The sequence below is a fragment of the Schistocerca piceifrons genome, chromosome X, assembly GCF_021461385.2.
Source record: "Schistocerca piceifrons isolate TAMUIC-IGC-003096 chromosome X, iqSchPice1.1, whole genome shotgun sequence".
Lineage (NCBI taxonomy): Eukaryota > Metazoa > Arthropoda > Insecta > Orthoptera > Acrididae > Schistocerca > Schistocerca piceifrons.
This window is the reverse complement of record NC_060149.1, coordinates 649,250,136-649,273,917: the sequence shown is the minus strand read 5'-3', so window position 1 is coordinate 649,273,917 and position 23,782 is coordinate 649,250,136. Positions and strand designations below refer to the sequence as shown.

The window sequence follows — 23,782 nt, the reverse complement described above, 5'->3', positions numbered from 1 at the left end:
GGAAAATCACGCCATGGAGTATGACCGCACGAGGATTCTGGTACAGCGTTGTTAGAGAGGCCATCGAAATTCGCACCAATGACGACCTCATAAACCGTGACTGTGGCTATAATCTTAGCAAGGCTTGGGAACCAGCGATCGGGTTAATCAAGAGTAAATCGAGCAAACGTATAGTTGTGACGACCACGGCGGACAGAGCCATCACACCGACGTCATCTCAGACGCCGTCGCAATCTGTTCCACCGCGCGACCGTGGCGCGGGGCGCGGACGGCGGAAGGAGCGCGCCGCGGGCGGAGGGTATTTAAATCAGCCGCCGCCGCGACCGAACCCAGTTCCCTCTGAGCAGCCATAGCGTACGGATCTCCGTGCCGGCACGTTCACAGGAGCTCAGTCCGTCAGTTCACCTGATGATGGCGACATGTATGATCGCCGAAATATTGTGCCCGTTGGACACTATAGACCGGCAGCATACCCGTGGATATTTTGAAAAAAAAAATGGCTCTGAGCACTATGGGACTCAACTGCTGTGGTCATAAGTCCCCTAGAACTTAGAACTACTTAAACCTAACTAACCTAAGGACAGCACACAACACCCAGCCATCACGAGGTAGAGAAAATCCCTGACCCCGCCGGGAATCGAACCCGGGAACCCGGGCGGATATTTTGATTTTTTAAACATGCACATTAGAAAAGATAAAAATTCCTCTCTTGCAACTGAAAGGAGAAACTTTATAAGATAAAAAATTTATGTGATAAAACAAGTATCTCTCTTTTGCCTCTTCTTCAGTCCCCCACTCCCTCCCCCAGCGTGTACAATCGCAAGATATTTCATTAACATTCGGTGGTCCTCACCCCATAGTCAACCAAGATACCTAAAGAAGAGCACCAATATGTTCACAGTTTCTTGTAAAAGCAACCCAGTACAAACTTAACTTCCTCAGATTTACAAATAAGGTAAAGAAGCACGAATTCTGTTGCTGCTGGACCATGAAGTTGTTTTTGTATGTCAATCCTTAAAACAGGGGGAAATTTAAGTTCAGGAGTACACTACTTGTTAAGAAGTGTAATGAATTGCGCAATTAATTGATTGCAGAAATCTCTCAGAACAATGTGTGTTGGTCAACTACGCCAATAGTTTCACATTTTCCTGTGTCAGAGAGGGAGACACCACCATTATGAGTATGCCTGCAACAGACCTGGCGTTCGCCGTGCCTAGCTGACGTGACGTCACCAACAATCGCCGAGGCCTTCCTTTCAGTCGGTGTTGGTGACACACGTAAACTTAAATTTTTTAAGGAATGTTATTCAAATTATTATATTTAAATATTTTATATTGTTATACTATTAAAATCATAAGCATCTGTGGAATATTAAACGTTAAGGCGTCGACAAATTATATTAGCTTCGTGTGTGTGTGAAAGGGGGAGCGGGAAGCTTGTCAGGGCCAGTAACAAACTATGATCCCTCACTTCTAGATCTGGCGTCTGTCTGCATGTCTGCAATTTAGTCGACTAAGTCACTTTCCGGTTGCAGGGAGAAAGGGTTTCTTTTGGGCCTGAAAATGGACTGGACTTTTCCTAATCCTCCTAAATGAGTGACGATCGGAGCTGACTAGGAATAGATTAGCTAGCCGGAGGAAGCGTTGGATGAAAGTGACGAATTTAGCTATGGTGCATTCATGTCAACAAATTTCATTTATTTCCATGCCAATTCGAGAGTCATGATTTCGTGTAATTCTTTTCCCATTTACTTGAAACTGAATTCCTGTTTTTCTGTTCTGGTGAATATCAGTGAGATCTGCTAATGGCCAGTTGGAGGTAGCGTATGAAATGTTAGTGGTATATTCCAGTCTACTGGTCAGACTTCGGATTCCCTCTGAAAGTAGTTGGACTGATACAGCGCTCGAGGTGTGGTATTGAAATAGTGAGGAGCTTAACCTTGTCTCACGTGTTAAAGCGAGGCTGGCGGCCACTATTTGGAGTGACTGATAGTGCAGCAGAGCAGTTTAGATATCGCAATAGATGACAGAGAGATAGAAAAACAATTACAATCGCTCAACAGAGGAAAGGCCGCTGGACCTGATGGGATACCAGTTCGATTTTACACAGAGCACGCGAAGGAACTTGCCCCCCCCCCCCATCCCCCCTTCTTGCAGCGGTGTACCGTAGGTCTCTAGAAGAGCGTAGCGTTCCAAAGGATTGGGAAAGGGCACAGGTCATCCCCGTTTTCAAGAAGGGACGTCGAACAGATGTGCATAACTATAGACCTATATCTCTAACACCGATCAGTTGTAGAATTTTGGAGCACGTATTGTGTTCGAGTATAATGACTTTTCTGGAGACTAGAAATCTACTCTGTAGGAATCAGCATGGGTTTCGAAAGAGACGATCGTGTGAAACCCAGTTCTAGCTATTCGTCCACGAGACTCAGAGGGCCATATACACGGGTTCCCAGGTAGATGCCGTGTTTCTTGACTTCCGCAAGGCGTTCGGTACAGTTCCCCACAGTCGTTTAATGAACAAAGTAAGAGCATATGGACTATCAGATCAATTGTGTGATTGAATTGAAGAGTTCCTAGATAACAGAACGCAGCATGTCATTCTTAATGGAGAGAAGTCTTCCGAAGTAAGAGTGATTTCGGGTGTGCCGCAGGGGAGTATCGTAGGACCGTTGCTATTCACAGTGTACATAAATGACCTTGTGGATAACATCGGAAGTTCACTGAGGCTTTTTGCGGATGATGCTGTAGTATATCGAGAGGTTGTAACAATGGAAAATTGTACTGAAATGCAGGAGGACCTGCAACGAATTGACGCATGGTGCAGGGAATGGCAATTGAATCTCAATGTAGACAAGTGTAATGTCCTGCGAATACATAAAAAGAAAGAGCCTTTATCATTTAGCTACAATATAGCAGGTCAACAACTGGAAGCAGTTAATTCCATAAATTATCTGGGAGTGGGCATTAGGAGTGATTTAAAATGGAATGATCATATAAAGTTGATCGTCGGTAAAGCAGATGCCAGACTGAGATTCATTGGAAGAATCCTAAGGAAATGCAATCCGAAAACAAAGGAAGTATGTTACATTACACTTGTTCGCACACTGCTTGAATATTGCTCACCAGTGTGGGATCCGTGCCAGATAGGGTTGACAGAAAAGATAGAGAAGATTCAACGGAGAGCAGCGCGCTTCGTTACAGGATCATTTAGTAATTGCGAAAGCGTTACGGAGATGATAGATAAACACAAGTGGTAGACTCTGCAGGAGAGACGCTCAGTAGCTCGGTACGGGCTTTTGTTGAAGTTTCGAGAACATACCTTCACCGAGGAGTCAAGCAGTATATTGCTCCATGAGGATAAAATCAGAGAGATTAGAGGCCACACAGAGGCATACCGAAAATCTTTCTTTCCACGAACAATACGAGACTGGAACAGAAGGGAGAACCGATAGAGGTACTCAAAGTACCCTCCACCACACACCGTCAGGTGGCGTCCGGAGTATGGATGTAGATGTAGAATTAATCTGGGTCCGCCAATAAACGTTTCCAATTAAGTCTTCGGTGCAGTGAGTCGCGTAATTTGTTTTGCGCTCTGCATATCACCTAAAGGACGTCGATTCTTGTCGCGTCCACGAGTCAGACTTCGCGCGACGCCACGTAAACCCTGAGGCACGGACGAAAGGAACTTTTCAGTACTAGCGTAAGATCCGCAGAAAAGTCCGCCACAGGCGAGAGTATTAATACCCTAGATATCAACTGCAGGCCTATTCGCAAGAAGGTGTCGGAACTTGAAATGTCCCAAGGAATCAATGCAGCTCACATAGTCCTAGGTATAGAAATATGGTTAAAATCCGAAATCGATACCAGTGAGGTTTTTGGGGGAAATTTAGATTCATATCAAAAGTATAGGCTAATGGGAAATGTAGGTGCTGTATTGATCGCAGCAGACAAAAAACTGAAACCCTCTGAGATAGAAATTTAAGCTGCTTGCAAGACTGTTTGGGTAATACTCAGTACCAAGCGTGGACATAAAATTATAATTGAATCTCTTTGTCGACTACCTCAATTATCTTCATATGTAATCAAAAGCTTTAGAGAAAACCTAAGTTCGCTATGACGTATGTTCCCCAATCACATTCTCGTCATCGGAGGAGACTAATCATCCAACAATCAACTGGAATAATTACAATTATACAAGTTGTGGGCGTGACAAGACATACTGAACAACAATAATAAATGCCTTCTCTGAAAAATATCTGAAACAGGTCGATCGAAAGGCCACTCATGATGGAAATATATTGAATCTAATGACAACAAATGGACCTGACCCCTTTGAAGCTGTCCAAAATGAAACTGATATTACTGTCCATGAGGTAGTTGTAGCAACTATGATTACTAACGTACGCGTGGCAACTAAATCTGGTAGAAAAGCTGTCCAAAATGAAACTGATATTACTGTCCATGAGGTAGTTGTAGCAACTATGATTACTAACGTACGCGTGGCAACTAAATCTGGTAGAAAAGCTTACGTGTTCAGAAAACTAGATAAAGAATCAGTGGTGTCATATCTCAAGGAGAAAGTTGAAACAGTTAGCTCCGAACAGGTGCATGTATAAGAACTGTGGCTTAGGTTTTAAAAAATAATTGGCCGTGGACTGGATAGATATTGTGCACCTGTGTATCTTGCCATGGTACTTTAGTATCAGATATTCTTGGTGGTTCCCATACAGCTTATAGATAGGTAATATACAACATTATGTTTATGCTTTTTGAGAAGTTTAACTGAAAAGTAGCGAAGTACTTACGTTCATCTAGCGGCGTGTCTTCCAATCGATTCTCTTTCAGAAGGTAGAAATTGATCCATCCCTTAGAAATGGAAAGCAGGTCGTTCTCGTTGGAGAGAGCCTCTTTCCCCTTGTAAGATTCTATGTTGTCCAGCTCCTTCTTGGTGAGTTTGTTGCAGAGTGACGATTGCCTCGACCTGTCTGCCACGCTGCGGACCGTGTCTTCGTTCGACGAGTCGAGAGAAGCGCTTCTCTCTTCTGGAATTACTTCGAACCTGTGGCAGTACGTGCTGGACAGCAAATTGTTGGAGCACGGCGAAGGAGCTGGTGGGAGTAGCCTCGAAAGCTTCCTAACGGGCAACCGGGACGGTTTGCGAGAATTTGGCCGCACGATCGCCTCACTGTCGGGCACTTTCTTTCCGTACATTGTGCTCGTCCATTTCTTAACGGGAACAGCTGATTTTAACAAAGGTTTCGTGGGAATTACTGATTTTAACAAGGGCTTGGGGCAATTTGTTCGATTACGTGTGTCTTCAGCCGGGGCTAAATTCCGAAATTTGTCTGTTCCGTTTACAGAATTCGTTTCTGGCTTGCAATGGCTAGCAACGTCTGCTGACTCCAAAGGCATTTCAATTTTCTCGTCTTTTTCATTGTAACTGTTATCTGGAATAAGTAAAGGCACATTCTCTTCCTCGGTGACATTTGGCTCGAGTGGCTCAAGTGGCTCAAGAGTATCTAATATTGGCGTTTCAGTTTTTGTAGGCGGAACCACAACTGCTGTATCTCTTCCATCTGCGGATATGGGCTTCGCGGTTTCATTATTGGCCCTTTTCATTTTCTGTATACTATCAGAAGTACGCCTAGAGGTCCTTAGTTTAGGTCTCGGCGATGCCGACATGTTATTGATGCACGAGTGTCTACGAATTACTTTGGCACTATCTCTCTGGGAAGTCTTTGTGTCTACGCGATGTCTAGGTGGAGGTAGAAACGTTGTGGCACAATTGTGGCGTTTCTCTTGGGTCTGTATTTCTGAAGAGACACCCATTTTTTTGGGGCTATCTTCGTCCGTCGTGGGTTGCCGGTCCTGAGGAAGTGGTGCAATAGAAGTACTTTTCCAGTTGGCTTCGGTGTGGTTACTTTCTGCCTTCTTGGCAGATTCGTTGTACACTATTGGACTGAGTCTCCTGCAGGCACGCCTGGGCTGGTTGATATCTGGAAGACTGAGCGTCGGTTTTTTGTGCAAGTGCGGACTCGCGTTGAGTTTTGACGCCGGCCTCGCGTCCCGCTTTTCGGTAACTGGAGCGGACAGCTTGTGCTGCTCTCTGCAGCGACGCTGCCTCTCTATGAGCAGTCGGCGGCGCTCGGAGAGCTTCCGGTGTAGGCTGCGAGGCAGGCTGAGAGCCAGCGCTCTCTCCGTGGCGGGCCGTGGGCCGGACCCACCGACTGGCACGAAGAACGCCTTCAGCTGCGTGTCTTCGAGGCTGTCCACCAGGCTCAGCCCGCTTTCCGAGTCCTCCTCGTCACTGCTGCTGCTACACTCCGCAGAGGATACATTAACCAACATGGAGACGGAGCGTGGCAAGGCGGAGTAGCGCGCAACGCAAACTTGCGCCCTCTCTCCCTCGCAGTAGCTACTACCCGCAATCACATCGCATCCCCCACCCACCTCCGGCAACACGTTGGCACTGATGGCCTTGTCCGCTCTCGAAACACATCCCGATCCACCGGTAAAACTGTTGAACGCTGCACACGGATCCACTGAGTCTCTGCCCCTCACCAGGGCACACACCCTCGAGTCTGGTTTTGAGCACGCTGAAAACGTATCGCGTGCTCTCTGAACGTCCGTGATCGTCTTTACACTGGCGCTGCTGCTCGAGGAGGGCGTAGCTGGGCGATCTAGGAACTGTAGATAGCCGCCGTTGCTGCTGGACGACTTGCTCCTGGGATTGGACGTCGAGCAGCCACTGGTGGGGGTCAAGGGCTCCATGCCTTTATCTGCGCGTTCGAGAAAGCGGACACACTCTGCCAGAAAGGTGTCCCCGTTGTGCGACGCAGGCAGTGCTGCAGTTGCTGAGGATGGTGTTACGTCGATCTCGGCGCAACAGTTCCGAGGCTGGTCTACGGCATTAACATCAATCGCAGTACGAAAACTGCTGCTCACTGTTGTCGACGGCTCACCACTCTGGCAGCCCACCGAGGCTCGGCTGCTGGGACACGATACGCTGACGGGCGATGCTCCTGGGCAGCACGGCTTGCAGTTGATGACAGTTGACAGCTCGGGAACTCTACTGTTGGCCTCAGTTCCCGAAGTGGACGTACGGCCAGCGCTGTCCAGGATCTCGAGGTTGCCTTCGGAATGAGGGCTATTGTTGTACGGCAAGGTGGTACTCCGACTGCTGCCTGAGCGGCCGGTACTCCACTCGCTTCCTGTACAAAGTTGACACGTGTTGTACTTCCCTACTACATACAAATACGTTAAAAAATAAACGAGTAATATATGTCGTACGTTGGTGCATAAGTTCTTAGCGTTTTTCTATACGTTTCATAAACACAACAGATACACATAACAGTGACTTTAGTCATAAATACACTACTGGTCATAAAAATTGCTACACCACGAAGATGACATGCTACAGACGCGAAAGTTAACCGACAGGAAGAAGATGCTGTGATATGCAAATGATTAGCTTTTTGGAACATTCACACAAGGTTGGCTCCGGTGGTGACACCTACAACGTGCTGACATGAGGAAAGTTTCCAACCGCTTTCTCATACACAAACAGCAGCTAACCGGCGTTGCCTGGTGAAACGTTGTTGAGATGCCTCGTGTAAGGAGGAGAAATGTGTACCATCACGTGATACAAGGCCGTTGGGATCCAGCACGGCGTTCCGTATTACCCTCCTGAACCCACCGATTCCATATTCTGCTAACAGTCACTGGGTCTCGACCAACGCGAGCAGCAATGTCGCGATACGATACACTGCAATCGTGATAGGCTACAATCCGACCTCGACCAACGCGAGCAGCAATGTCGCGATACGATACACTGCAATCGTGATAGGCTACAATCCGACCTTACGACTTTGACAAAGGTCGGATTGTAGCCTATCACGATTGCAGTGTATCGTATCGCGACATTGCTGCTCGCGTTGGTCGAGACCCAGTGACTGTTAGCAGAATATGGAATCGGTGGGTTCAGGAGGGTAATACGGAACGCCGTGCTGGATCCCAACGGCCTTGTATCACTAGCAGTCGAGGTGACAGGCATCTTATCTGCATGGCTGTAACGGATCGTGCAGCCACGTCTCGATCCCTGAGTCAACAAATGGGGACGTTTGCAAGACAACAACCATCTGCACGAACAGTTCGACGACGTTTGCAGCAGCATAGACTATCAGCTCGGAGACCATGGCTGCAGTTACCCTTGACGCTGCATCACAGACAGGGTGCCATTGGTTACACGTCTCGATCACTTTTTGTTCGCATTGACGGCACTTTGAACAGTGGACGTTACATTTCAGATGTGTTACGACCCGTGGCTCTAACCTTCATTCGATCCCTGCGAAACCCTACATTTCAGCAGGATGATGCACGACCGGATGTTGCAGATCCTTACGGGCCTTTCTGGATACAGAAAATGTTCGACTGCTGCCTTGGCCAGCACATATTCCAGATCTCTCACCAATTGAAAACATCTGGTCAATGGTGGCCGAGCAACTGGCTCCTCACAATACGCCAGTCACTACTCTTGATGAACTGTGGTATCGTGTTGAAGCTGCATGGGCAGCTGTCCCTGTACACGCCATCCAATCTCTGTTTGACTCAATGCCCAGGGGTATCAAGGCCGTTATTACGGCCAGAGGTGGTTGTTCTGGGTACTGATTTCTCAGGATCTATGCACCCAAATTGCGTGAAAATGTAATCACATGTCAATTCTACTATAATTTATTTGTCCAATGAATACCCGTTTATCATCTGCATTTCTACTTGGTGTAGCAATTTTAATGGCCAGTAGTGTAATATATTCTCCTTCACTATTTAAAACAGTCTGCCGACGCTGGGGTGACTTTTCGATACCGTGACTGTGGAAATCACGTGGTTTTGAGGCGAAGAACTCGTCGAGCCTTGTTCTCAGCGCATTTTCATCCGCAAACGAAAATCCTTGAAGGTTGTTCGAAAGAGAGTGGAAAAGGTGAAAATTCTTGGATGTCGCCTGCAAGACGTTTCCGTTGTTGACAATAAATGTCAGCGGTAATGGGTACACCTCGGGGAAGCAATTCGTAATACACCACATCATCGCTGTTCCACCAGCGCGCAGGTCTTTGTACGGGGAGTTGCTGCTTTGTTTGGGTTCAATCATTCCGTTCTTTTCCTCCCGTTAGCATAAAGACACCATTTCCCGTCAGCAGTAACTATACAGGATGAAATGGTCCGTGTCGTTCACGACCTAGTTGATGACGAGCACGCAGAGATACATACACTACTGGCCGTTACAATTGCTACACCACGAAGATGACGTGCTACAGACGCGAAATTTAACCGACAGGAAGAAGATGCTGTGATATGCAAATGATTAGCTTTTCAGAGCATTCATACAAGGTTTCCGGCGTTGCCTGGTGAAACGTTGTTGTGATGCCTCGTGTAAGGAGGTAATCACATGTCAGTTCTAGTATAATATATTTGTCCAGTGAATACCCGTTTATCATCTGCATTTCTTCTTGGTGTAGCAATTTTAATGGCCAGTAGTGTATGTGCATATGGCTACGGCGTGACTTTGTCACCTCAGTGTAACAGTGTTGTAATAGCTGTCAGTCGCTGCCAGTCGTTGTCTCATAGCTCACGCAAACTGTCTGTGTTGTCCAGTGGGCTGAAAGGAACTTTTGTTGCAAGAGTATACTATCCAACACAGGAGAGTCACAGTTGGCTAAATCTACAAGAATCTAGGTTTGTCTCCAAGACCATAAAAATTTCTTTTCCAAATTTTTTTCGTACTGTGACTGCACAATCGAAGCGTTACCACTAAATTCGGTATCAAATGCGCAGGACAAATTAGGACGACTTGGAGAGCGAACAGTTTCAAACACTTGGGAGATCCATGGCGGTTGCCTGGATTGCAGGCGCTTGCCCTCCCAGAGTTGCATGTGGCTACATTTTCTCTACAAATGACTGATAGAGGCAAGACTACAAGTGGGCAAAACATTCTGAGGGATTTAAGAAAAACGATTAAACGCGAAATACAAAGAAGCATGGAATGAGAGATAAGTTCATAAAATAAAACGATGAAGAGCAACATATGAAAGAATCGTAAGAACATAGAGATGAATGTAATGCTCAGTATCACACAATCAATTAATCAGAAACTTTCAGGAGGTGTCGCACTGGGGTCGAATTCAGGACAAACTCCGTCCGAACAGGCCTTGGGGCGCCAAACGGTACCGACCGACCCAGCGCGTCATTCTCAGACGATATGCGTTATTGATGAGGATATAGACGGGCACCCATCCAAGTGCTACCCTAGCCCGACGGTGCTTAACTTCGGTGCACTGGTGGGATCTGGTGTTTCCACTGCGGCAAGGTCGTTGGCTGAATTCAGGAAAAGCGCGATTCAAATCCCTAGGTCGTTAAACGTCACTCTTCTTTGAATTTTATCCATAGTGGATGCTGTTGTACTCCATGACTGTTCCTTTAGGGGGTGTAAAAAAATTTCCGCTACTAGTCACAATAAAAGGTTATTTATTTTTCACAGGACCGGTTTCGGGCTTATGCCCATCCTTAGGTGTTTATACATTCACGTACATGTTTATATTGCTGGAGATCACTGTATAAATACAAAAAAGGTTCGACTAATGCTGCCTTGCCACTTACAATTGTCCCACTTCTATCTGTTCAGCCACCAGCAAACAATTTTTTTCCATTTATACAGTGATCTCTAGCAATATAGACATGTACACGAATGTATAAACACCTTAGGAAGGACACAAGCCCGAAACCGGTCGTGTGACAAATAAAGAACCTTTTATTGTGACTGGTAGCGGAAATTTTTCTATTCACTCTTCTTTCCTTCCTTTCTTTAATGATACTGCTGTGGACGAAACGTTCAGCTCTAAGCTAAATTTCGTTTTTCCAAATTCTCCCCTAAAACGATGTGAAATTCTTAATGAAGTCCGTCACTTAGTTTCAGGATCAACCAACGACGATTTCTAGGTAATGTTATGCGTTCTTCAAGGGCAACATTGGCCAAATCACAAAGCTATTTTATGTAATTGTCATTCTGGGCATGATACTCGATAATGGAATGATACCAAAACTATCATGTTTCCAAAAGTAAAAGAATAAAATACACTCCTGGAAATGGAAAAAAGAACACATTGACACCGGTGTGTCAGACCCACCATACTTGCTCCGGACACTGCGAGAGGGCTGTACAAGCAATGATCACACGCACGGCACAGCGGACACACCAGGAACCGCGGTGTTGGCCGTCGAATGGCGCTAGCTGCGCAGCATTTGTGCACCGCCGCCGTCAGTGTCAGCCAGTTTGCCGTGGCATACGGAGCTCCATCGCAGTCTTTAACACTGGTAGCATGCCGCGACAGCGTGGACGTGAACCGTATGTGCAGTTGACGGACTTTGAGCGAGGGCGTATAGTGGGCATGTGGGAGGCCGGGTGGACGTACTGCCGAATTGCTCAACACGTGGGGCGTGAGGTCTCCACAGTACATCGATGTTGTCGCCAGTGGTCGGCGGAAGGTGCACGTGCCCGTCGACCTGGGACTGGACCGCAGCGACGCACGGATGCACGCCAAGACCGTAGGATCCTACGCAGTGCCGTAGGGGACCGCACCGCCACTTCCCAGCAAATTAGGGACACTGTTGCTCCTGGGGTATCGGCGAGGACCATTCGCAACCGTCTCCATGAAGCTGGGCTACGGTCCCGCACACCGTTAGGCCGTCTTCCGCTCACGCCCCAACATCGTGCAGCCCGCCTCCAGTGGTGTCGCGACAGGCGTGAATGGAGGGACGAATGGAGACGTGTCGTCTTCAGCGATGAGAGTCGCTTCTGCCTTGGTGCCAATGATGGTCGTATGCGTGTTTGGCGCCGTGCAGGTGAGCGCCACAATCAGGACTGCATACGACCGAGGCACACAGGGCCAACACCCGGCATCATGGTGTGGGGAGAGATCTCCTACACTGGCCGTACACCACTGGTGATCGTCGAGGGGACACTGAATAGTGCACGGTACATCCAAACCGTCATCGAACCCATCGTTCTACCATTCCTAGACCGGCAAGGGAACTTGCTGTTCCAACAGGACAATGCACGTCCGCATGTATCCCATGCCACCCAACGTGCTCTAGAAGGTGTAAGTCAACTACCCTGGCCAGCAAGATCTCCGGATCTGTCCCCCATTGAGCATGTTTGGGACTGGATGAAGCGTCGTCTCACTCGGTCTGCACGTCCAGCACGAACGCTGGTCCAACTGAGGCGCCAGGTGGAAATGGCATGGCAAGCCGTTCCACAGGACTACATCCAGCATCTCTACGATCGTCTCCATGGGAGAATAGCAGCCTGCATTGCTGCGAAAGGTGGATATACACTGTACTAGTGCCGACATTGTACATGCTCTGTTGCCTGTGTCTACGTGCCTGTGGTTCTGTCAGTGTGATCATGTGATGTATCTGACCCCAGGAATGTGTCAATAAAGTTTCCCCTTCCTGGGACAATGAATTCACGGTGTTCTTATTTCAATTTCCAGGAGTGTAGTTCTAGAACATAAAACCATTTTCGTTCAAAGAACTGAGAGAGCTTCTCGTTGAAAAGTTACCGTAATAACATCTGCCCACGAACGCAAAGGAAATGTGGGTGATACGCAGGTGATATTCAAGAACGCTCATGCTTGAAGCGATGCCGTACTTTGTGTAATTTTTTTCTGTGTAACAGTTATTATTTGTAAACCAAAGTATCCTCTTGTTTCACAGATTATTGAAATGCGTTTTGGTAAGTATATTACTTGCAATTCACTTTAAATTTAATTGAAAAATTGAAGGTTAGTCGAACCACTGCAAACGTGTTCTGCGACAGTAGTAGAAAGCCGTATAATGGGAAGGATGACACCTCTCGTCAAGAACTGTAATGTTTTTTTTTCTTGATTCAGCTTTTTTTCCCAGAAGATATATGCAGCAAAGTGTTAAAGCTAACAAATGAATCAAGAGTACACTTAGGCGACAATTGTCTGGCAATTACATCATCCTGGATTGTTAAACTCTGTGACCATGCTTGCATAAAATATGATCACATTCTAGCAAACATAGTTATATGTTTGTCTTTACCTAAACACATTTCATCACAGTTATGGTACACTCAGTGGCTGCTTTATTACCTCTTTGGATTATAGTGTTGGACTGATGACCTCAGATGTTAAGTCCCATAGTGCTTAGAGCCATTTGAACCATTTGCTTAAAGTATTTCTTCTACGCGTAAAGCAGGTGTTTTAATAAACCTTCCTCAGTGCGTGCAAACATCCCGCATAGTGGAATGATCACAGTTAATCACACTTGCCAGTTTTCAAGTTTACTGACGTATATAATTGTGGATTAATGTGTTTAAACGATCTTCATCAGACCTCGAAGGTCTTTACTAGTCACTGCAGATATATGGTGATTCACGAAGATGTGCAAATATTTTCATATGCACGTCTAGGACATGTTTTTTTAGATTCATCAGACCAATAAAAACAAAATAAATTTGCATTTTTTTGTAATACTCGTACTTGTTAATAGTTTTATGGCTGCTGACCGTTTGACAAGACAATTACAGTAATAACACGAACTGTAGCTAAGTAACTTGGAAAACGGCGAACTAGTATTGAAAATACGTCGCCTAGGTATCTGAAGGTGTCACAAGGCTCAAAGTTTTGCAGAATTTCATACAAACCTGCGGCATTAATGGACATAGTGACAGAGAATAAAGCTTAAAGTAATCTAAAAAGAAAATCAATCAACACCCACTGAGAAAGCATCAAACTTGTCCTACAGAAGCTCCAAAACATTAATCGGCAAGATCCAAAAGTAATGGCAATGAAGTCAGATTTGTTGAGTTTAGCTGTGGACGTCAAACAAGTGCGAAGTTAACTCTTCAGGACACTTTGATTGACTGCGTGAAGCCTCAGCACTTAGGGATCTGGGGGATGCTAACTATAGCTGGACCCAAAAGTGCAAAAATTCCACTCTGAGATAAAACTATGAAATGTTGGCAAAATAAATGCCTCACTTTTTAGCGGCAACCTCCACATAAAATTGCTTCTGCATGTATTTCAGATTTATAACTGCCTGTCCTCATGGGAAACACAACAGATTCTTAAAACAGAACGGATCCAACAGCCTTAGGTCCTGTTTCGGAATTACGCTACTCATTGCTGTGCTCTTCCTGGGCGTGTGTATTACCTACGCAAACTCCCACAGGTGGGGTTTGTGGAATGGAGACATATATGTCAACATAGTTCACTAACATTGTTTACCACAGCGTTTTGTTCAAAGACGAGTCAAGAGACTCCTTCAACATGCACCTCGATTACCAATGCGCAGGGTACGCTCCACGGAGCATGGGTGTAGATTTGTATTCTATAGACGTTCACGGAGAAGACATGGGAGATATTCACGATTAGACGACGCTGACAATCAATCAGAAGACGAGACTTCAGTCTGAGTAGCTGAGAACAGGATTATATTTCCTCAAGAAGAGATTGGGCTAATTACAGCGCACATAAAGGGAGTATAAGCAACCATTTTTCCCAACACTAGATATGTGAATGGGAAGAGAAGAAGCCCCAATAACTGATACTATGGCAAGCACCCTCTGTCTAGCACTTCACAACTGAGTGGCACGTAAACGTAAACTCTGCCCACAGACCTTGGCTGCCCTCTCGGTACCCACCGACCGCTGTGTCATACTCAGCCAATGGCGTCACTGAATACTGCATGGAGGGGTGTGGTGTCCGCACACCGCTCTTCCAGCTCTTGTCCGTTTCCGTGTCCCGGAGCCGTTACTTCTCAATCACATAGCTCCTCAATTGACTCCACCAGGCTTAGTGCAGCCCGTTTGAGTCCTCCCATCACGGAAAAATCCCTGGTAACACAGGAAAGAACCCCGAGTCCTCCGTGTAGCAATCATCCGCGCTAACCACTAGTGATGGGAATAGCCGAATGAAAACAATCGACTCAGTCGGTTGTTGGAAACTGAGTTATTCATTCTTTCTTTTCTAGTGAAACCAGTCCTTAGTTTTTCCGTTGGTTGAAGCGTTTATTTATTCGTTCATTGAGCTGAAACCACTGTTGTTTACTGGTTTAGTTGGAGTTATCCAGGCCGGCCGGAGTGGCCGTGCGGTTCTAGGCGCTACAGTCTGGAACCGAGCGACCGCTACGGTCGCAGGTTCGAATCCTGCCTCGGGCGTGGATGTGTGTGATGTCCTTAGGTTAGTTAGGTTTAATTAGTTCTAAGTTCTAGGCGACTGATGACCTCAAGAGTTAAGTCGCATAGCGCTCAGAGCCATTTGAACCATTTTTGGAGTTATCCAGTTATTCTTGTGAGTGACACCAGACTGTACTCTTTTCATTAGGTGAAGTAAAGCAGTGTGGTACACAATATAAACCGGGGTGCACATACCTCCAGAGCTGAGCAAGCACAGAAATTCTCTTAAAGGGTCCTCACACGTTCAATAATATTGTCAAACTGTCAATATATTGACCCTCCGAGGGCGCGTATTGATATATTGTCAATAGTAGAAATGTTGACGAGCAGTATTCATGGTCTTCAAAATATTTTTAGCATTGTCAATACGTACTGAACATGTGAGGTCAACTATTGACGGGCTGACAATATGTTCCATTCAGATGTTGACAGAGCTTAATGTATCAGTCACACGGCATTAGTGTGCGCTGTTTGTTTTCAATTCGCCTTTCTTCGTATCATACCTCAGATTCAATTTTTCAAGTGGTCTTTTCACATAAAACAATTTTAATGGACATATGCGAAGGTAATAATCGTATATACCACTTTAGGATGGTCAACGGAGGATTCTCTATGACACTGCTTACTTTAGTACAGTATAGATTGGTGAATTATATACCAGTTTGGAAAAAAGGTTCCACCTCAAAAATACGTCATCTACATCTACATCGATACTCTGCAAATCACATTTAAGTGCCTGGCAGAGGGTTCATCGAACCACCTTCACAATTCTCTATTATTCCAATCTCGTATAGTACGCGGAAAGAATGAGCACCTACATCTTTCCGTACGAGCTCTGATTTCCCTTATTTTATCGTGGTGATCGTTCCTCCCTATGTATGTCGGTGTCAACAAATTATTTTCGCATTCAGAGGAGAAAGTTGGTGATTGGAATTTCGTGAGAAGTTTCCGTCGCAACGAAAAACGCCTTTCTTTTAATTATGTCCAGCCCAAATCCTGTATCATTTCTGTGACACTCTCTCCCATATTTCGCGATAATACAAAACGTGCTGCTTTTCTTGGAACTTTTTCGGTGTACTCCGTCAGTCCCATCTGGTAAGGATCCCACACCGCGCAGCAGTATTCTAAAAGAAGACGGACAAGCGTAGTGTAGGCAGTCTCCTTAGTAGATCTGTTACATTTTCTAAGTGCGCTGCCAGTAAAACGCAGTCTTAGGTTCGCCTTCCCCTCAACATTCTCAGGGTGACTCACGAAGATATGCAAAATCTTAATGTGTTATTCTACAAGTAAAACTAAAGAGAAAAGTTCACATAAACAGCTCCGCAAATGTTTAGTAACGGAGTTACGACTAATAAAAGACTTTGCCAGAAATTTAGCAACTCCGCTAATATGAAGCCATCACAAAACTGTACGAGGTTAAAGTAAAGCACGAGTTCCATTTACTTTGTTGTTATTGGTCTGCTTAATCCAATAAAACATGACCTAGACGTGTGTCTGCAATAGTTTTCCAGAACATCCAGAGAGAAAAAGATTATTATACAAGTAAATTTGTTTACTTTCCATTAAGAATGTAGAAACGTTTATGTCATTGTTGGCAACCGTTAGTGAGCTGTTTCAGTCGTTTCCTAATCTTGAAACGAGTCTGTTTTCCGCATTGTTCAGTAAAAGAACATAACAACAGTGTATTTAAGTGAAACCACATAGTAACTATTCTAGTTTGTAGATTATTTATGAAACAGGGATCCTTTAAAATTTACGACAGAGGAACATGCTGCCGGCCGGAGTAGCCGAGCGGTTCTAGGCGCTACAGTCTGGAACCGCGCGACCGCTACGGTCGCAGGTTCGAATCCTGCCTCGGGCATGGATGTGTGTGATGTCCTTAGGTTAGTTAGGTTTAAGTAGTTCTAAGTTCTAGGGGACTGATGACCTCAGAAGTTAAGTCCCATAGTGCTCAGAGCCATTTGAACCATTTTGAACATGCTGATACGGTGTTCATTTATGGCAAATGTGATGGTAATGCTACTGCTGCAGTTAACGAACATCGCGTACGTTATCCAGCCCGGGGGATTCCGAATGCACGAACCATTAGTGGAGCATTTCGAATGTTAGAGGAGACAGGTTCTCTACCTAGCGTTCATAATCAGTACGTGCGCTCGATACGTGAAGACGATGATGAGGATATTATGGATGCTGTTCAACGTAGCCTGGGTACCAATACACGACGTATCTCTCAACGATTAGGCATTTCACAATCTAAGGTATGGCGTACAATGAAGTACAATAATCTGTATCCTTACCATAAACAAAAAGGGCATCTTTTACATCCGGGAGAGTCTACCCTTCGCTTGCATTTGTGCAGCTGGTTAAATACTAATCGGCAGTTGCACAAATACATTTTACTTATCGATGAGGCACAGTTTACTCGAGATGGTATAAATAATTTACATAACGAGCACGGATAGTCTGACGCAAACCCACATGCTACAGAGCAACGCAATTTCCAGCAGCGATTTAACATAAATGTGTGGTGTGGTATAATCAACACACACTTTATTGCACCATTCATTTTCCCAGGACGTCTGACTGGCGAGACGTACTTACAATTCCTTCAAGAAGAAATTCCCCGCTTGCTCGAAGATGTTCCACTCGCTACGCGATTGCAAATGTATTTTCAACATGATGGCGCGCCTCCACATTTCACCAACGCCGTTACTACACATTTAAATGAAAATTTTCCCCAGAAATGGATTGGTCGTGGTGTTACACTTCTGTGGCCACCAAGATCGCCCAATTTAACACCAATGGATTTTTGTGTATGGGGATGGGTGGAAGACATAGTTTATGAGGACAATGTCAATACACGTCAGGCATTAATTGCTCGTATTATGAATGCAACAGACGAAATTAAGAACAACTCTGTGAAAGTGAAACGAGCAACAAAATCTGTTCATGCTCGTGTAACTAAATGCATTGAACTTGGTGGAGGCATTTTTAACATTTATTGTGAATGTATTGTGAATTTGTATGTACACTGTACAACTGCCTTAAAACTGAGCTTTGTTTTTCCCGGTTTAACATGAATTCACTTGTGCTATGATATTAATAAAAGCAGATTATCTAAGACATTAATACAGTTTCAGTTAACGTTATTAGTATCATTTTTCCAAAATTAAATTCTCTACAACTTCTATTGAAAAATTTGTGCAATTGTCTGGGATTTAAAAAACAAATTGGGCCAAGTAACTAATAAATTAAAAATTTTACGAAATTTGTTCTTTGCTCCTCTGGATGTTCTGGAAAACCACTGCAGATACAAGTCTGGGACATGTTTCATTAGATTCACCAGATCAATAACAACAAAATAAATGGAAATCGTGCTTTACTTTAACCGTGTACGGTACAGTTTTGCGAAGGCTTCATATTAGGGAAGTTGCTAAACTTCAGGCAAAATCTTTTATTAGCCGTAACTCCGTAACTAAAAATTTGCGGAGCTATGTTTATATGAACTTTTCTCTTTAGTTTTACTTGTAAAATAACATATTAAAATTTTGCATATCTTCGCGAATCACCCTATATCTGCAGTGACTAGTAAAATCGTCTGTGAAATGCATTCAGTTTCACCAGATTATTACAGAACTCAAAATAATGTTTACGTCAGCTGCTTGGACGTATCCTTTGCCAGGCGGATGTAATTCCTTCACTAGTTTCCATAGAATTTTAGTAACTGTGTTTGCTGATATTACAGAACTAGACTTCGAGCATTCGAATGACCTACATGTCGCCAGGAATCTCAAAGTTAGCCCTAAACTCTTTATGACTGCGACTGCCTCTCTCATTAACGTATCTCGCTTCTCTGTTTTCTCTCGTTTGAACATTAATAACTTGTTGTACCGCTACAGTGCAAGACTCATCGGAACGTTACGGGTGCACAGTTCTGATTGTCAGCCAGTAAGTTAACATGTGGTCAGCCGCTCCTTTTTATCTACCATTCTCAGGCCCATTTCCTCTTTCTCGCTGTCTTCCGTTGCTTGCAAGCTATACCTCGTAATATAATTGCAGCACACGCTTTCTTTTGGGTGTTGACATCTTAGCCCTGCAAAACCGCGTTGTCGACTGACAATTTTTGTCAATATTTTGTTGGTGTGAGGTCGCTTCAGTGGTTTGACAAACTCATACTGTCAATAAATTGTGGGCACTTTTCTTAGGGGTACGTGTGGAAGAAAGGAACATTGCCAAATGTTTGCGACTATTTGCATTCCGTTTTCCTGAAAAAGTGTGATGATGTCCATTCCATTAATTAATTAATTCTTTTATATACCGTCCACACGTCAGCGTCATGCTGCTGTTAGGACTAGGGGGACAGACGACGCGAGGAGGCAGAGCACAGGTCCCGGCTGTACTGTGGTCGCACCGGCCACTGCGTTACCTCCTCGCGCCGGCTACTACCCTGGCCCTAACAGCAGCAGGAGGAGGAATCAGCATGTGTTGTATGTGGTTGTTTAATCACTACAACAAACCACTCTCATCTACGGAGACGGACTATTGTTGTCTATTATTAGCATTTGACAATGGGGGTTCGATTGAATACGCGTGGGTATTGTGGAAAACGCGACATATAATAAATAATTTGGCTCCGGTAAGAACTCACTATGCATGACGGTTGAATGTATGTTGGTAGCAAAGCATACTTCATTTGTGAATAACTTTTATTTTGCGGATGCATACTTTTCTTGTAATACAGGCCCACTTACAAGGAGAGAAAGAAAGACTCCTGCAACTGTGACGGATCGATCTTGTCGCCCAAAAGTAGTGAGTGAATGCTCACAGAAGACTGTCTCGGTACATTCCTTTCGTATTGCATCCCATTTCAATCGAGCGATTGCTTGTAGTCTACGCGCTATTTTCTCGAATTCACCGCTCTGTTCGAAAACAGAAGATGGACTGCAAGTCCTCAAGCTGTATCTATTCTATTGCTTCAGCTGAACACTCCTTGCTACTTATATAACCTTCAATTTTATGTAATAAAAGTTGGTTATAATGTAATATACCATATACTTATTGGCACTGTATAAACTCGACCGGTCGCTGTGGCCGAGCGGTTCTAGGCACTTCAGAACCGCGCTGCTGCGACGGTCGCAGGTTCGAATCCTGCCTCGCGCATGGATGTGTGCGATGTCCTTAGGTTAATTAGGTTTAACTAGTTCTACGTCTAGGGGAGTGATGACCTTAGATGTTAAGTCTCATAGTGCTTACAGCCATTTGAACCATTTTGTGCATAAACTTGCTTGAAATCATCCGTCCCTTCCCACACCAATCCTTTTAGTTGTATTTACGAGTACACCGTCAGTTTCCTTTGTGTAGTTAAAAGTTCCAGAAATTATCCCCATCTCAATAACATGTACTGGAAGTCAGAACCGCAGTGACATAACAGGTTTTCTTGGTGATGGCTTCCATGAATTAGTTCCATGAGGGAAATGTTAATCTTAACTTTGATACTTTTTTAGAAACGTCTTTTGAAGCAACTGAGAAATTGCAATTAAAGCACAAGGTAAAAAAATCACCGTTTTGATTATCTTCACTTAAAAGACATGTTTTAAGTACCATTAATTAGTTAATAAAGCAATAAAGATACAGCTTCAACCGCCATAGTGCTTTACCATGAGAAAATCGAATTTCAATGTCGTAGTACCCTGATTAAACGGAATCAAATGGTTCAAATGGCTCTGAGCACTATGGGACGTAATATCTTAGGTCATCAGTCCCCTAGAACTTAGAACTACTTAACCCTAACTACCCTAAGGACATCACACACATCCATGCCCGAGGCAGGATTCGAACCTGCGACCGTAGCGGTCGCGCGGTTCCAGACTGAAGCGCCTAGAACCGCTCGGCCACCAGCGGCCGGCTGATTAAACGGAATCGATGGATATACTCGTACATCACAATAACACTGATTTTTATTTTGACATTTTTCTAATGATTGTTGTCTTTGTAGGGTTTAGCTTTTCCAGCCGCCTTTCAGCCAAATTCAACCAATTTATCATAAACACGATTTGCATGCGAACAGAACCTGGAATTTGTGACGGACTTCGACTGTCATTTAGATGCACCGGTTTATCTATATACAACCCGACCACTTGGCCTCCCGTGGCCGTTATCGGAAACACGCGATTATGTTACGTTAAATACGGAAAACGCATCGCATTGTGAATGATTTCAAGAGAGCTGTTCATATACTATCAAGCGTTTCAGCGTGTCCTTGTAAAACATCACGTAAAAGCTCAGAAGCCGATCGAAGCTCCCTCATTCCCAGGTGCAATAATATTGTGGCCGACTAATAACTTGCCATTAGCGTGACTTAAAGTTACAATTTGACTCATACGACACGTCGTAATTGTGACATAGGACTAGTTTGACGCTATCGGAATGATGTCACAAGCCATCAGGTTAAGAAAAGCAGCCTCAGCTGGAAAGTGGACAGTTGTGGTGTCGGCCCTGGTACGGTATCGACGGGAGAAGCAACCAGGCGCTTTGACAGCTACATGCGCATATTTTCAAGATGGTGTTGCTTAGTATTTGCCTCGTGTGAAGCTGGCAACATTAATGCGGGCAGATAGTTCAGTGGATATCACTAGTTTTGATGTTTATGCCTAGAAGCCAAATAAACAAGCATTCCGAAAAAATTTTGTTTACCCCGCCAGTCCAAAAACTTTCGAGGCTGGATTAACAAAAAAAAAAGAGAAAAGTGCATTTAATGTTTCTGGTGTTCTACCATTTGAGTACAACGCACAGAACGTTCATACAACCATGTGGAACTGTCAAAATCCTTCTTTGTAATGTTATTCATTTCGCGCGTCCCATTGACTCGAATGTCGGTTATGTCGTCAAATCGTTGGCCCGTCATGTGAATTTGTGCGGTTTATCGTTTTGTCGTAGGTCCGTATTGATAACAGGAACTCTCGTCAAATGGTTCAAATGGCTCTGAGCACTATGGGATTTAACTTCCGAGGTCATCAGTCCCCTAGAACTTAGAACTACTTAAACCTAACTAACCTAAGGACATCACACACATCCATGCCCGAGGCAGGATTCGAACCTGCGACCGTTGCGGTCGCACAGTTCCCGACTGTAGCACCTAGAACCGGTCGGCCACTCCGTCACCTGGAATGATCATTTCCAGAAGAGAATTATGTACGTTTTGCATTTCAGTCAAGTCGCGGTAGGCTTCCATGCGCCGTATTTCTTTGGGTTCCGAGGTGTTCGGGACAAACTTGGTACACACTTTTCTCGAACACTTGATTTAGTGATGTTGCTCCACTGTGATTTGTGACAGGACAGTGTTGACACACTGCGTCTGCACGTCCACTACTTAACACTGACTGGTCGAATGCACGTAAGTGTTGCCAGTTCTTACTCTGAAATAATTGCTAGATGGTTTCTTTAAAAACACGTGATAGTAACAAAAGAGGCTGCATATAATTGATAATAATTTATACGCTAGCGCTACCAGGATTTGGTTATGGGGCAGTTCTTCAGTTTTTTAAAGGCTTGATCAATTTATTAATACGAGTTCTTCTCTTCCACTGTCAGATATTAGAAGCACACCTGTGTTACAGACTATTAAATAATCAAATAAAAGGTCCCGGCGGAGGTTCGAGTCCTCCCTCGGGCATGGGTGTGTGTGTTCGTCCGTAGGATAATTTAGGTTAAGTAATGTGTAAGCTTAGGTTCAAAATGGTTCTGAGCACTATGGGACTCAACTGCTGAGGTCATTAGTCCCCTAGAACTTAGAACTAGTTAAACCTAACCAACCTAAGGACATCACAAACATCCATGCCCGAGGCAGGATTCGAACCTGCGACCGTAGCGGTCTTGCGGTTCCAGACTGCAGCGCCTTTAACCGCACGGCCACTTCGGCCGGCGTAAGCTTAGGGACTGATGACCTTAGCAGTTAAGTCCCGTAAGATTTCTCACACATTTGAACATTTTTTTGAATCAAATAAAAGCTTATTATAACCACTGAACAAATATAAATCCACATATATATCTTTTAGCCTTAATATCACAATTGCAAAACGTAGACCGGGCTTTTGAAGCATTCGAGGGAACTCCCAAAATCCAGTCCTCGAACTCATTGCCCGAAAGCCACTGTTTTCGAAACCGCTTTTGGTACTGATGCGCCATACTAATGATTAAAACTTTTCTAATTGTCTGCAAAACAGAAAAATAGAAACTACTACGTTTAAGCATCACTTATTGCACAATGGAATTATTATACTATTTCTCCACTGGATTGAGGAGAATCCTTGTTTCTGTGTTCGTTTTCAGATTCATGCATTCACAATCTAACTAGCAATGTCTAGGTAGAGTAATGAATTTGGTATTAACTATTCGTTATCGCTGGGTTTTACCGTGTACATGTATGTAAGATTTTTCCCCCTTCTCCTTTTCCTGCAGAGTAAACGAAAATACAAGCACACACTGCAGCCATCCAGTTAGTGCAACGCAGTTCAGCTTTAAATTACAT

The 23,782-nt window shown here is 44.6% G+C and overlaps 1 protein-coding gene across 1 annotated transcript in view; it reads right to left on the bottom strand.

Moving 5' to 3' along the window:
- Positions 1-23,782, bottom strand: part of LOC124722571 — a 262,057-nt gene that overhangs the window by 78,113 nt on the left and 160,162 nt on the right. Inside the window, exon 5 of the mRNA XM_047247710.1 lies at positions 4,808-7,213. Coding sequence (XP_047103666.1) covers positions 4,808-7,213 — 2,406 coding nt within the window. The remainder of the gene's footprint in view (positions 1-4,807; positions 7,214-23,782) is intronic.